Source organism: Hyaena hyaena, unplaced genomic scaffold (assembly GCF_003009895.1).
Source record: "Hyaena hyaena isolate Hyena2069 unplaced genomic scaffold, ASM300989v1 scaffold_703, whole genome shotgun sequence".
NCBI classification, from domain to species: domain Eukaryota; kingdom Metazoa; phylum Chordata; class Mammalia; order Carnivora; family Hyaenidae; genus Hyaena; species Hyaena hyaena.
The window spans coordinates 330634-345649 of NW_024081335.1; the positions used below are offsets into that span (position 1 = coordinate 330634).

At 40.2% G+C, this 15016-nt stretch overlaps 1 protein-coding gene across 1 annotated transcript in view; it reads right to left on the bottom strand.

Annotated features, from left to right (window-relative positions):
- LOC120220520 (glypican-6-like) overlaps window positions 1-15016 on the bottom strand; it is a gene marked incomplete at its 3' end in the record, with an annotated part of 566313 nt that overhangs the window by 268442 nt on the left and 282855 nt on the right. Inside the window, exon 2 of the mRNA XM_039217650.1 lies at window positions 9034-9192. Within this exon, the coding sequence (XP_039073581.1) occupies window positions 9034-9192 (159 nt within the window). The remainder of the gene's footprint in view (window positions 1-9033; window positions 9193-15016) is intronic.

The following is a 15016-nucleotide window of genomic DNA, read 5'->3' on the forward strand; positions in this document are numbered from 1 at the left end:
ATTTCTCAGAGTGCTGTGAACCATTCAGTCTTAGCTGGTTCCTGACTCCACCTCCATATTTGGTTTAATATTCTCTTCCTACCTAATGGAATACTTGGAACCCTATGGAATTAATTGCTTAGGCAAGCTGTCTTTTCCTTTTAATTTGCTAAAATGCCAAGTTCACGTAGGTGTTGTCATTCAACTAAAAATTACCGGGTAACTACTAAGCAACAAAGAAATGTTATTTATAATGCACTTATAACATACATTTTACATTTTCTTCCGAATCTTTCCAAATTTTGTATACGAACAGTCTGCTTGCTTGCTCTGGTGTCCATATATCATCTAAACTTGAAGTCAACATTTTGAATCACACTTAATAGAGAAAGTTTTAAACAAGCCTATTCATGGGGATAAACTAGAGATGCCTTTTCTAGAAAAACAATGATAATAAAATGTTGGATGGAAGCAAAAATTAAGCAGCCTTACTCTGAGTTTGAGTCTGTGTAAGTTCTATTCATCTTTCCAATTGGAAAATGGTACACGCTATCTAATTTACTATTGTTAAATACACAAGACATGAATGAGAGTGACAATGACCTGCTGACATTGTTAGGTTATCTAGAATGAATTCATGGTCTGAAAATCTCCTATCCTGTACATGCTCAAGTCAGTTTTCTCCTGTTTGTTTTTTAATGTTTAATTTTTGAGGGAAAAAGAGCACACGTGCACAGGAGCATGAGCGGGAAAAGGGCTGAGAGATGGGGAGACACAGCATCCGAAGTGGGCTCTGCACTGACTGCAGCGAGCCCGACGCAGGGCTCTAGTTCAGGAACTGGGAATCACAACCTGAGCTGAAGTCGGACACTTAACTCACTGTGCCATCCAGACGCTCCAAGTCGGTTATTTACTGTTAAACAACTCTGTTATTATAGAAAGTTAGAAACCAGACAAGAATGAGAATATTGTAAAACACACACACACACACACACACACACACACACACACACACACAAAACCACGGACTCATCGACTCATTCAACCATTATCACTTTCCTGCCCATCTTGTTCTTTCAATGTGCCTACCTCGGGGACTCCTGGCACGACCGGGTATGTCATTTCAGATTTTCACCTTAATTGTTTCCTTCTAAATCTTAGAACTCTCACAGCATATATGTGCTTCTTGTGCCTTTACCATGTCATTCATTTGAAAAAGGGAAACCATGTTGTTTCAGCCGAGGAGGAAAGCACAGTTTTATTCCAATTCCCTGTCATGAAGGAAGGTCAAGAATCTTGGTGGCAAACCCCACCTAGAGTGGGTGACTTCTCTTGCTTCCCACTGCACATCACACCTACCTGGAGATCATGAAATTTCCATTATCATTACATACACCATGCAGTCAACCAGTCTACATTGGGCTGAGTGTTCTCCGGTTTAGAGACAAAAATGTTTCCACTGAGCTCTAATTTACACCACCATTAAATATTTTTCTTGATTTTCATTAAAATAAGAAAATCAGTTTTCTCTATTCAATGGCAGATCAATTTAACTGAAATAAAATTTCTCCTGTAATTTACCCATACTTACTCAAAGGATTAGTGAGTCCCTGTCAGAGAGCAGATACTTGTCTGCTCATTAACATTCATGACCAAGAACCCTTCTGGTGGGGCTGGTCTCAGCATCCGATAGAGCAATACTTAAAAGAAATTGGCTTGTCTGTGAAACAGCTGCTCAGCAAAGCCACCATGCAAGGGAATTGGTGATAATAAGATGATAATATTACCACTCCACTGGGAGAAAATGTGTTTTAAGTTACTTTGAGGTGCGTGGTAGGGTCTAAGAATTAGAAAAAGATTGGTAGTCCATCACAGAGGACATGAAGGTGTAAATCACGAGTGTGCTTCCTTAGTTTGGAATGATCTGTCCATAGAGCAGAATGAAAAAAAAAAAAAAAAAGTTGTGTGGGGAATGAAGGGGAGGGGAGGGGGAGGGAAGGAAAGGGCTGGAAGGGGGAGGGAAGGAAAGGGGGAGGGAAGGAAAGGGCTGGAAGGGGAGGGGAGGGGAAGGGAAGGGAAGGGAAGGGAAGGGAAGGGAAGGGAAGGGAAGGGAAGGGAAGAAGCAAAGACAATTTCACTTGTAGAAAGATCTGAGTTCTTCATGCATTTGCATTTAAAAGACCCCTACCATGGACCATCTATTCCAACAGTGTGCAAACACAAGGCACTCATGATTTGTAAGTCTCTTCACTAGTTCTGCCACAGCTGAAATCCCTGGGTAGCTAATTCTTATTTTTGGAAAGTCTGCCCTTTGGGAAAATTGGCAGATCACTCTCCAGTGATAGAATGAGTGTTTCTAATTTCTAAAACCCAATCCAGCACAATGTGACTCACAGAGGTGTGTCCTTCAGATGAAATACATGTCATTGAGGCGGTGGCCTAGCAAAATTAAAGGAGGTGTTCAGCTAATTACTTTGTAAGATAATTAATACAATAACCCTTATGAATTACAGCTAGCTTGTTATTCTGTATGATGAACAAGAGTACTAGTAGCATAAGAAACAGAAATATCCCATCTATTTATTCTCGAAGCACACTCGGGAAGTGGTGCATGTGTGCCTGTGGTTATCCTAGCAGTTGTTGCTGTGTGAGGAGACTGAAGGTAGTGGTAAAACAGGGATGTCCATGTGTTTCATTTAGAAAATGCTTAGCCCCCTTGAATTCTAAAGAAACCGCCCAAACAACAAATGAACCACCCTTTGCAGAACATAAAATGTTGTTTCGAGAATAGGAAGAGGAGTCAGTTCAGGACTACAGGAGTTAGGATATAGAAATATTTACTCCTCCCTAACCTTCACTTCCATGAAGTCATATAATCCCTTCTTCACTCATGTTGGGAATGACCAGATTTGCTTTCACGCACAGAACCTGGGAAGAGAGTGTGCCAATCCTCATTTAGGCATGAAGGGGCACCATGCCTCCACTAAAGAACCTTCATGTCTAAACACCATGATGAGAAGAAAACAATCGAGATAGACTCCTGAAGCCAAAAGAACAGTGACATCTAGAACAGACCAGACCAAACATTGGTTTAGAGCCAAAGTGAGCAGGACATCGACCAGAACAGCCAAATCTAGACAATCCAAAGATGTACTGAAGAAACATAAATACTTCTTGTTTATGCCTTGAAATTTCATTGTTGTTTGTTAATGAAACAATAGAAGACTGATGAAGGATTGAAAAGTTTCTACAGAATATCTACATGGCAGACGCACCCTAAATGTCAACAAATGAACAGTGTGGCAAAACATCAACAGCAAATATGTTTACAACATGTCCCAAGGACTTTGTAGGCATGTGTACAAAAGCTCTGGTGCCTTTGTCTCTTCTTGCCCCTTCTTTATTCCAATCTTAAGTTATTTTTTAGGGGTCCTGTCTGTCCTTTCTTCCAAAAAGTCTTCTCTGATGCCTCTAAGTAGAACACTTTATTCCATCCTTTCTACCTCCAATGGACTTCCATCATATAATACAGTCAAATCTGCCTTCTTTACTCTTGGTTTTATATTTGTCTCTCCCCAACAGGGTAATATAAACTTCATGACAGACTGTGACCATATTTTTGTCATTATTAGTCATCTTTTTTATCTACTACCCACTTGGGTAAGTGTCTTCTACATATAAGATTCTGAATAAGTGTTTCCAAACTAAAATCTCACACATGCGCATGCACACACACACATGCGCGCGCGCGCACACACACACACAAGCACACACCATCCATGTGACAGGAAATATAGAAGATTCTACCACATATGGAAAACTACTTAGCGGTTTTCCTTTTCAAGTGTTTTCTCTGGGAAAATTAGACCATATTTTACAGATATCATTATATTATTGTCATTTCTACAGTATATAGATGAGAAATGATATTTAAAAAGAAAACCCAAGCAGATTTTCAGCATAAAAATATTATGTCACTGTGTATAAATTATTTCCACATTCAGTAAAATGAGAATTCTGAGAGTGTCACTAAAGAATAAGTTCTTCAGAAAGATGAAAATTACTGCGCAACTTTTTTATTTTTTATTTATTTTTTTAATATTTTCTTGCTCTTAAAATGCACTTGCTGCAAAAATCTCTGGACAAATGTGTGTCATTAAAATGCATAAATAAAAATAGGAAGAAAAGTAAAATAATAAGACCAAGAAGAACAAACTAAACAATCAAACAAACAAAAACCCTCATATTGGGCTTCACATGTGAATAAAATTCAGCACTAATAAATCTGAAGAAAAAATAAGCAAAATAAAATATCCCTTCAATGAAGTTTTCCAGTCTCTCAAGAACCCATAGTCCACACATGCTTCTGGAGAATAGGGTGCTGGTGCCCACACTGAGGCAGAAGCTGTCAGGGCTTTGTGAGGTAAGGAGAATAAATGATACTATTTAACTGATTCAGTAACATTTTTGCACAAAATACTCATTCCCCTTTAGTTGACAGACAACTTCCAACTGAATACTATTTCTGCCTTTTCCAAAAATGTGGCTAGACTCTTTACCCACCAATATCACCATTGCCTTGTTAAAGGAGTATCAATAATTTTTCGCCCGTGTCCACTCAAAACACATAAAAGTTTAGTTAGAACCTCAAGCAAATGTCAAGTTCCTATTACATTGCTATTTATAAGCTGATGTAAGTCAAGAGTATTAGGCTACAGACTTGGTTTCATTCTTCTTGGTGGAAACTTGGCAAGTGACTTACCCTCTCTAGGCCCCAGGTCCCTTGGGGGCAAGACTATATTTAGGGGGGTAATTTTCTTTTCTAAGGATTAAAAAAAGTTCATTCTGCTTCCCTCTCAAAGACATCACCACCCCCTCCCCACAATAATGGAGGCAGGGCAGGCGCGAGAGACAGAGGAGTGGATGCTGCTATTCATGAAATCTCAGTATATTTGGAGACTGGAAAGCACTAGACGGTTTATGGGGTACTGGTGAACTATGAGCAGGGCTTTAAGAGTGCTCAGTCTGGGGCTCAGTGCTGAGTCTCCCACTAAATAGCTCTGACACGCTGCACTTTGGTCGATAGGTTAACATCCATGGAGACTAAGGAATGGGGCCAGGCATTGCCCATTATTACTATTACTAACATGAGCATTTGATTGTTGTCTATTTTCCTAGAATCCTAACAAATTAGCCACTTAGAGGCATGACAGTTGCTGCGATTTAGACACAAATGCCAATTTGACAGGTGAAATGGTCACCTGAACACAAAAATCCTGGGAAAACGAGCAAGTGCACAAGGATGCCCCTCCCTTTTTAAAACATTTCTATATGATTTGTTTGCTTTGCAAACTTCTGGCTGTGGGGGGGTCTGGCAGAGGTGAGACAGGTGAGAAGCAAGGGAGTGATGCTGGGATCACTCTGCCAGGTGTACCTGATGGTCTTGGTAATTGTAACCCCTGGGGTGTGACAAAAATGTCTGGTCTTGGCTACAGAGCAAATTGGGTGCGACCCTGTATCATTCTGAGGAAATCTTTGACCCTGTATCATTCTGAGGAAATCTTTGCAGGCTAAGCCCCAGACAGTAGGGTGACAGGTTTGTAGGGGTACATAATGTGAGCCAGAGGTGGAGATTTGGTCAGAGAAAGAAGGGAAAGAAAAACTAACCAAAACCTTGTGAGCCACTTGGAAAAGTACCAGTGCCAAGAATATAATATACACTTTTATTTTATATACCTTCATAACATTTCAATTCTGTGTTTAAAAAGAAAAAGAGAGCTCCTCAGTTACAAGAAAATCCCCTGCCAAAGAACAAAAAATGTCTGCAATTGATGTTATATACTCTCTCAATTTACTGCCTCTCAGCTACAAAGTTTCAGGATAATTGGAATATGAAGCAAAGTTTGTTCATAGAGGAAAGGTGGGGAAGAATTCATATTAATTCAGGATTAGTTTCTGACCACTCAATGAATAATTATAACTTTATACAGTGTTTCTTCTGAATATTAACAAAGATATTAATAAAAACTAGGAAAGAACATGGTAAGAAACAGAATGTTATATTAAATGTTTGGGAATTTCAAATTTTAGGAGTCACCTCTGCCACAAAATGAAAAGCCAAATGGAATCAAAATATTTCTAGTATAATAAGGAAAACAACAGCTACAGATTAATGGTTAACAGTGACTGAATTTAGCCTCTCTGAATACAGTTTGGACTGAATCGTATGTATCAGGTGCAATTTTAATTGTCGCTGTACTTAAATGAAAATAAAAAAAGTAGGAAAGGGAGTGGTCACCTTCTCCTGGAATAGAGTTATTTATACAACAGAAAACATGTAGCCAACAAAAACATGCAAAATCCAGATGACAAATCAAGATCTCTGAGAAAGTGAGACCACAGTAGAAATGCAAAAGAATGCTTTGGAGCAAGGGACCCCAGTGAGAATGCAAAATGACTCACAGAATAATAGGAAGCTACTAAAAATAAACTCCAAGTCTTTCACAGCACCATTGATTTTATCTGGGAAAATAAGGCTCAGAGGGTAACATTCCACAACTGATCCTAGATACTTCTGTGCTCACACTCACTGATACTCATCAGTGAGGAAGGTTTTTTTTTTTTTTTGGTTTTGTTTTGTTTTGTTTTTTGTTTTAAAAAGGCTAATGGGGGAAATGAAATGCTGCTGCATGAATATACCACTTTTCCAGACAGGTGACCTCACAAGATCACCTTCAAGGGATAAGACGATACATGCTACAACCCAGTGGCTGACCTTAATGTAACTGCCTAAACCAGCAGCGAAAGTCAGGATGGTGACTATTACATTTCCATATTTTCATTTTTTTTTTTTTTAACACTGAGCTCTTCAAAAGCTGAGTTCACCAGGGCCACATTTTGATTTTTAAAAATAAGTCTGGCCGAAAGCTTCCTCAAAAAAAAAATCTCAACTTCCCTCCCATCCCAACCTGAGTCGCACTATTAGAAAAGGATTCGTCAACCCCCATGCCAGATCTAATCTTAGCAAAAATTAAGGTCCTGTCAAACCGACTGACATAATCCCTCAAGTATATTACAGCAACTTAATGTATCTGGAGAGACAGAGGCTGACAGAGAGAAGGAGGTGTCTGTAGTAAAACAAAAGTAAACGTCATTGGTATGAAAAAAAAGTTATTCTTAAAAGTCATTGATATGAGAATACAAGTATCAGACTCAGTCCTTTTGAATAGCTTTACACATTAGAAAAGTAAATAAATCAGGGACACCGGGGTGGCTCAGTTGGTTGAGTGTCTGACTTGATTTCAGCTCAGCTCATGACCTCGGAGTTCATGGTTTCAAGCCCCACATCGGGCTCTGCTTCAGATTCTCTTTCTCTCTCTCTCTCTCACTCTCTGTCCCCCCTGCCACTCATGGTGTCTCTCTCAAAATAAATAGACTAGCATTCAAAAAAAATATTTTAAAAAAATGAAAATAAATAACTCGGCTCCCCATAAAACTATCTCACAAAAAAATATTTTTATTAAAAGGAATATACGGTGTATATCACGAATGCTGTCCCAGAATTGCCTCACCAGAATTTTGGCCTACAGCTCTGTAAAGGCACTAGAATTATTTTCCAAAGACAGGTAAAAGTCAACGGCTGCATATCACTCTCCATGCTTTCTGTAACAAACGATAAGGTGTCTCAATTTGCCTCCATGTGAAGTGATACATTACAGTTTCTCCAGCACCTAGCCTCTTCAGGGGCTCCTGAATGTCACCAAATTTGTAATCTGTCAATCAAGGGAAAGAGCTAAGTACCCCCTTGCCTCATTCAAGGGAATGACACGCAGAGCATCACTTCTAAGTAAGGAATTGTTTTCATACACCTCCACACAGAAAGCTGAACACACAGGGAGGGACAGAGAAGAAGGTGCAAATGTTCAAACACTTGGCAGAAAAGAGGAAGTCCCGTTGGCTTACAAGGAAAATGTCACATCAACTTAAGTACTGAAAACACCACCGGGTGGACCTGCCTTTTAGACCGCGGAGGGCTGATGTGAAAGGCATCGGTGTTGCTGTAATAGCTAAAAGCCGCAATGAAGCAGAACATTTTACTTACTACAGAGAAAAGAAAAGGGAAAATCAAAACTTGGGTGAGCCTTTTGTAAACTGGCTCTGCGGTGCACGGCCTGGAGAGGATAAGGGAAATGATGGTGGTCACGCCACCCAATGACAACTTTAATATGACCCAAAGGTACCACCAGGAAGGGTCACCATGATTTGAGAGTGTGGTTTACAATGAGGCACAGCGCATGCATTCATCTCTTAGTGCACTAAACACCACGTAACCACCCAAGAATTTTAACCTTATGGTGATCATTATTAATTCAGTTTACGAAAATCAGATTGCTTGTGAATATGTTTCTCAAGTACTGATGAGAGCATTCAATGCTGCCATCCTAGTAATAATCACTTGCACTCTGTGCTTTCTCATACCAACTGTTTATTTAACAAGTAGAATATAGAAATGAAGCTGATTGCTTATGATCAGGAAATCAATAGAGGATTTAAACCTTAGGCAGAAGGCACGGTCGCTGCAGTGTAAAATGTGGCTGCATTATTGGAGGAAGAAACTCCAAAATAAAGGAGTCCATGTCCTTAGCCCTTAAAACAAGCCTGTCTTTCTCGAAAGTGTTGCTATATTTCAAATAACTTTAAATGACATTTAATTATTTTAAAGAAAATCCCCAGATGAAAAATTAAGACAAGCGATGATGTGACAAAACCTGAATTAGAATCACTCTAATCATGAGAAATTAAGCTCAATCTTTCAGAAAAAAATCTCATAGGCAAACCACAAACTCAAAACAGCTCTCTGTTAACGCAGGCTTTTCTAACATATTACTCCAAGAATTGTGAAGAAAGCTCATGCTTTTTCTAAAAATAGACGAAGTTATAAATGTTTAAGAGGGAAAGCAAAGCTCTGGCTTCAAAAAAAATGTTTTTCACTAAAACCAAGATCCTCAGAAAAGCACACCTCGAACAAAGTGCATCAGAAACCATTCCACCTACCGTCAAATTTCTTGTGCCTGGACACGAATGTGGTGCGTACAAAATGGCTCGTCTCTTCCACGAGGTTCTCGAACTCGAGTTTGCTCTGCTGGCTTAACTTGTCTTCCATTTCCGTGGTGCAGCATGTATATTCTTGAGGGCAGATTCTTAAGTGTTCCCCTGTGATGAGAGGCCAAATGTCAGTACAGAATGAGAAGGACTTTGCAGAATTTGCTTTTCCGACATTTCCCTCCAATCCTGGGACGCTGTTCCACCCGCCCCCCCCGTCCCCACCACCGGACATCCCCATGACTGTATCTGGGTCTCAGTGGATATAACATATCTGGGTCTCAGTGGATATAACAACCCAAATATTCGGGATTTCAGTTAAACCTGAAGTTGTGGTCTCAATGTTTGTGTCCCCCCCCCCACCCAAATTCATATGTCGAAATCCTAATGGCCAACGTGATGGTATTAGAAGCTGGAGCCTTTGGGTGATGATTATGGCATCGATGGGATTAGTGATCTTATAAGAGACCCCGGGGAGCACATGTACCCCAATGTTCATAGCGGCACTCTCCACAATAGCCAAAACATGGAAAGAGCCTAAGTGTCCATCAACGGACGAATGGATCAAGAAGATGTGGTTTATCTATACGATGGAATACGACATGGCAATGAGAAAGAATGAAATCTGGCCATGTGTAACAACATGGATGGACCTTGAGGGTGTTATGCTGAAAGAAATAAGTCAGGCAAAGAAGGACAAATATCATATGTTTGCACATATAGGAGGATTAGGAGGAACTAAAAGGAGGACCATGGGGAAGAAGAAGGGGAAAAATAGTGGGGGAGAGGGAGAGAGGCAAACCATGAGAGACTCTTGAATGCTGAGAACAAACTGAGGGCTGATGTGTGTGTGTGGGGGGGTGATGGACATGGAGGAGGACACATGTGGGGATGAGCACTCAGTGTTATATGGAAACCAACTTGACAATAAACAATTTTAAAAAATAAAAACAAATAAAAAAATAAGAGACCCCAGGGAGCTAGCTTGCCCCTGTGCCACATGAGGGCGCAGCGAGAGGATGGGGTCTGTGAACTAGGGAGCAGACACTTGCCTAGTGGCTACCAGTGCCATGATCGTGGCTTTCCCAGCACCCCCAGAGGTTTGAGAAGTAAATGTCTTTTGTTTATAATCCACCCAGTTTATGATATTTGTGACAGCAGCCCAAACAGGCTAAGACACCTGGTGTTTAGATCCTGTCCATGCCATATAAGTGAAAGTAGATTAAAGACCTCCGAAGACCATGACAATGTTCCTGCTTTAATTTGAAACATGCCCAGTAACACCAGGTGACAAGAGACATCGTACAGTTGTAAGCATGCTTGTCCTTGGAAACCTTAAGCTACACAAAAGATGCTCAGTCTCATTACCAGTCTGGATGGCGGCAAGGGCAAGAAAAGATGGGAATCATTCCTGGTGTTCTGCCTTTGCCTGTCTGTCTATCAGAATGTGTCAGCTCTTCTCTCGGTGAAAGTGAGTGTGTTTTTAGTGTCAGGTCTCATATGCCACAGATTACCCCCATTGACATGTCTTGTCAGAAATAAAATGTTCTCCTGAAAGGAGGAAGGTGCTGATAGGTCTAACTAATGTGTATGCTACATGGAAATATAAAGCAAAAGGTAATGAAAGTCAGGTATTTAATTCAACATATTCATATCTGGATATACCAGGCCACTTCTTTGGGCAATATCGCTTTCCTCAGTGCTATTTGCAAGTAGGAGCCAAGGCTTTGCTTCATGAAATTAAAATGGTCTTTAATGCAGAAAATGTGAATTTCCAGTTGATGCAGCTCTGTTAGCGTCAAAATGTTCAGCAGAGCCTGTGGAGGGAAGGAGGAGAATCCACCCTACATCTTGGAAAATAAAACCCACAAATTGCCCCTGTGATCAACGTCACCGTAGGGCACTGAAAACCAAGTGTGCAAAGTACTTGATGGGGAGATTAAAACCCATTTATAATGCTTAACGGTACTTCTATAAAATTACGTCCTGTGGCCCCATGTACAGTATAGGGTGTTTCCTGTTCATGCCGCTTGATGCTTCAGTGCCTACTTGAAACAACGCCAGAATAAAAAATGCCCACAAATGTGAGCGAAAGTCAGATCTTATATAATTCCTGGAAGGAAGGGAGACCATAAAATAGCATATGTATACTTTAAAAAAGGGAAATGAAAATGCATTGTACTTGAGAATGATAAATATCAAATTCAAGAAAACAGTTCACTTCCAGGAAAAATTAGGATTTGAGAGAGGTACTCAAATCCTTGTATCTACAATCGTTTACTTAAGTTGTTTGACGGAAGCATGATGTGTATCGTACTATTATCTTGGCTTTTTCTGTACATTTAAAATACTTTGTAATAAAAACTTGGAAATGTGTCACTAAAAAGTAGTCACTACAGCTGTACTAGAGAGGAGAGCGGGGGACAGATATTAAGAAAGAAAAACAGGCTGCCCTTGACATTCAGAAGCCAGCAATGGCAACTCACAGCTAGGTCATGATAGTCTATTACACTTAAACAATCTCACAGAATACCAACCCCAGACAAAATTACTCTGAGACCATGATAAATGAGACAAACCGAAGCCACTTCAAAATTTTATCTAAGTACAGACAAAAACAAGGCCCTATGCTATCCAAAAAGTACTGTGGACTGCCTCTCTGAGGGAAAATGAGTATACTTCTTTACCTTGTACAGGCTGATCTTCACAACTTTCCTTCCTTATTGATCAGATTTATTGAGATACCTTTTTGTGGATTTACCTCTGTTTTCTGACAGCATCCAATCTAAGGGGAAGTCTTGCTTCTCTGAAGCCCTCCCCCAAACCAGGCAACCAAATTTCCAGTCCTATGATAGATTATTTCCAAGTCCCTGTCACAGAGAAACTCCATGGCTCTCCATCATGTATTCCTGCTTGCTGCAGTCACTGATACCTTGTTCAACCACAGGTATGTTCCTAACAGGTTCCCATTTGAAGGTACTGACAATACCAAAAGAGGGAAAGATAGAACAATACGATTTTTGAGATTTTTCTCCAAGTCATTCTGATACTTACATTCCAATAAGAAGCAGAGTTCCAGAGGTTAAGGCATCGGTAAAGATTAAAAATAACTTTATCCAAAGCAAATGACCTGTAAATCTCTAATTTGCTTCTTATAAAATATGAAAACTCACTGATAAGGATAAAACTCTGTATCCAGAGTGAATGGGCATTTAGCATTAACAATTTTGCATAACGCTCCTTTCTCTGACCTGGTATAAACCATTTTCAAAAATCTCCCTAGTCTATTTCCCCTCCCTATTGTGAGCAAATGGAATGTCCACTTCTCAAGATTTAGTACAGCAGGGCTACATTCTATTTCTCAATCATTACAAATGAGTTTTCAGCAAAATGCACTGGACTTTTGGTGACAAGCTAACCAAAAGGGAATAAACATTGTATGACCTCAGGGAAATAGTTATACTTGGGATATTTGTGGAATAAACGCCATGGTTTCAGAAATTAGATTGGAACGGAAGCATGGTAATTTCTAATCACTCCACAAAAATCAGTATTTTGTATGTCAAGTGATAAGTAAAAACAGGAAGATACTTACTTCTTCATAGGATGACTTTATTTTTTTTTATTTTTTTAATGTTTATTATTATTGAGACAGAGAGAAACACAGCATGAGTGGGGAAAGGGCAGAGAGAGAGGGAGACACAGAATCTGAAGCAGGCTCCAGGCTCTGAGTTGTCAGCACAGAGACTGATGCAGGTCTCAAACCCACAAACTATGAGATCATGACTTGAGCCTAAGTCGGACGCTCAACTGACTGAGCCACCCAGGTGTCCCTTCATAGGATGACTTTAAACCAAGCTGGGGTGTGTGTGTGCATGTGGGGGGGGGTAGGGTGTGCATGCATGTGTGTGCGTGCATGTGTGTGCGTGTGTGTGTGTGTGTGTGTGTGTGTGTGTGTGTGTGTGTGTAGGGCCATGGAGGCGTTGTGTAAGTGGTTGCTGTTCTAATTCAATGCTGTATTAGATACTTTACAGAACTGGAAGCATCCCCAAGAAGTCAACGCCATTATGCGGGCCTGGAAGAGATGAAGAAACAGACAAGCATGCAGAAAGTAAGAAGATGGACAGACGACCAGAGTGTTGAAGAATCCTGCTGTAGGAAGAGTAAACCTTTTGTGCAAAGTGCTTGTTAGAGTGTCTAAGTAGAGACCATGGTGATGTGCCCAAGCATACAAGATCAGGGATGTAAAACATATGCTTGAATCTAGGGTGGGATTTGTTTTCTTTCTAACATATACTAGATAAGGTTTGTGGAAGAACTGACCTATTGAAGTACCGTTCCTTTCTCCCCCAATCTGAGGGCACCGAAATTTGCCAAAGCAACCTCATAATTTCAAATGGCTGGAAAGACTTAGGACAATTGCATAATTTGTTCTAACTAGGTTTGTTGGTTTATTTTGTTTTTTGGCCCTAGGAGAGGGTTTCTAAACCATGGCCTCTGGGCCAAATCTGCCCCACCATTTGTATTTATAGGACCTGAGAGCAAAATGCTTGGAGAAATAAATCCAAAGAATGATATTTTGCATAATATGAAGATTTTATGAAATTCAAATTCAATTGTCCATAAATAAAGTTTTATCAAAAAACAGTGACATTTCTTCATTTATATACGTCTATGGATGCTTTACTATTCAAACAGCAGAGTGGTCATGACAGAGACCACAGGGACCTGCAACTTGAACTACTTAGAGTCTGAAATCCTACATGGCCTACTCCGCTATACAAAGAATTAGCTCTAGCCCTTCCTGTTCCAATTTCTCCAAATAGCAAGAATATGATACTTTTCTCAGCTTGCATACTTCCTAACGCTTATGAGCATCTGATATCATAATGAGACCTTTCCAAAGCTGTAACTCATGAAGCAGAAGACAGTGTTATCCTTTAAAAGCTTCCCACACACTCTTTCAAATTCCCTTAGGTTCTCTATGTTATTTATTACATAATTAGATACAACTTTTAGCTCAATTGCAGTGCCACTATATACCTCCAAGATCACTAATATACAACATTTAGCTCAACTGGAGTGCCAATAGATACCTCCAAGATCATTAATATTATCACTAGCAGTAAATAGTTCATTCCAGGTGATCAGAATAAGTGACCATAAATGCAGAAAATGTGGGATTGAAACAATGATGAAGGCATCTTCACTCATCAAACACTTATTGAAACTTACATGCAACTCACGATGACAGGTTCCCATCCATCAAGATCAGGTGCAGGGTCGTGCACTCAGCCTACACAGGTGCGTGTTTTCTTAGGGCACTTGAAGTTCATGCAAGTAAATCCCCAGGTCCCTGCATTTTTATAGAACTCATCACTACCTCTAAAATAAGTAAGGGAAATTATAGATGCGGAAGAAGGGAGTTCCACCAAGAAGTTAGAGAATGAGCAAAGGCTGAGGGACATACAATCAGGCCATAAATTGTCACATTTTCTAAGAAAGAAGATACGGGCTCTTCTCCCTTTACATGCCTCTTTTAACTGTGTGTCACTCTTTACAACCTCTTTCCCCAAATGCCTGCCCAGATGTTTGTTTTCATTCCAAGACACAGAGGTGACAGCAGAAATGTGATTCTGCCACATCGCGCTCTCTCCAGGGATGGCCCCGGGTCTGAACACCGCCAGGAATAGACTTGGTGAGTGGCATGGTGGGAAAGAGCAGGAGACAGGAGGACCTTGTTAGCCACAGAAGCCAGCCTCTGTGGGTTCGTGCAATAGAATCTCTGCCCTCGGAGGTGACACATGGGGACCTCAGAATGCACAGTCCAAACAAACAACCAAGATGAAGTGACCCAAATGCATCACATTTTACAGACTAAAGCCAGACAAATTCTTGGCTTTTGCAGAGATCTGGAGTATGAAAGGAGATTACT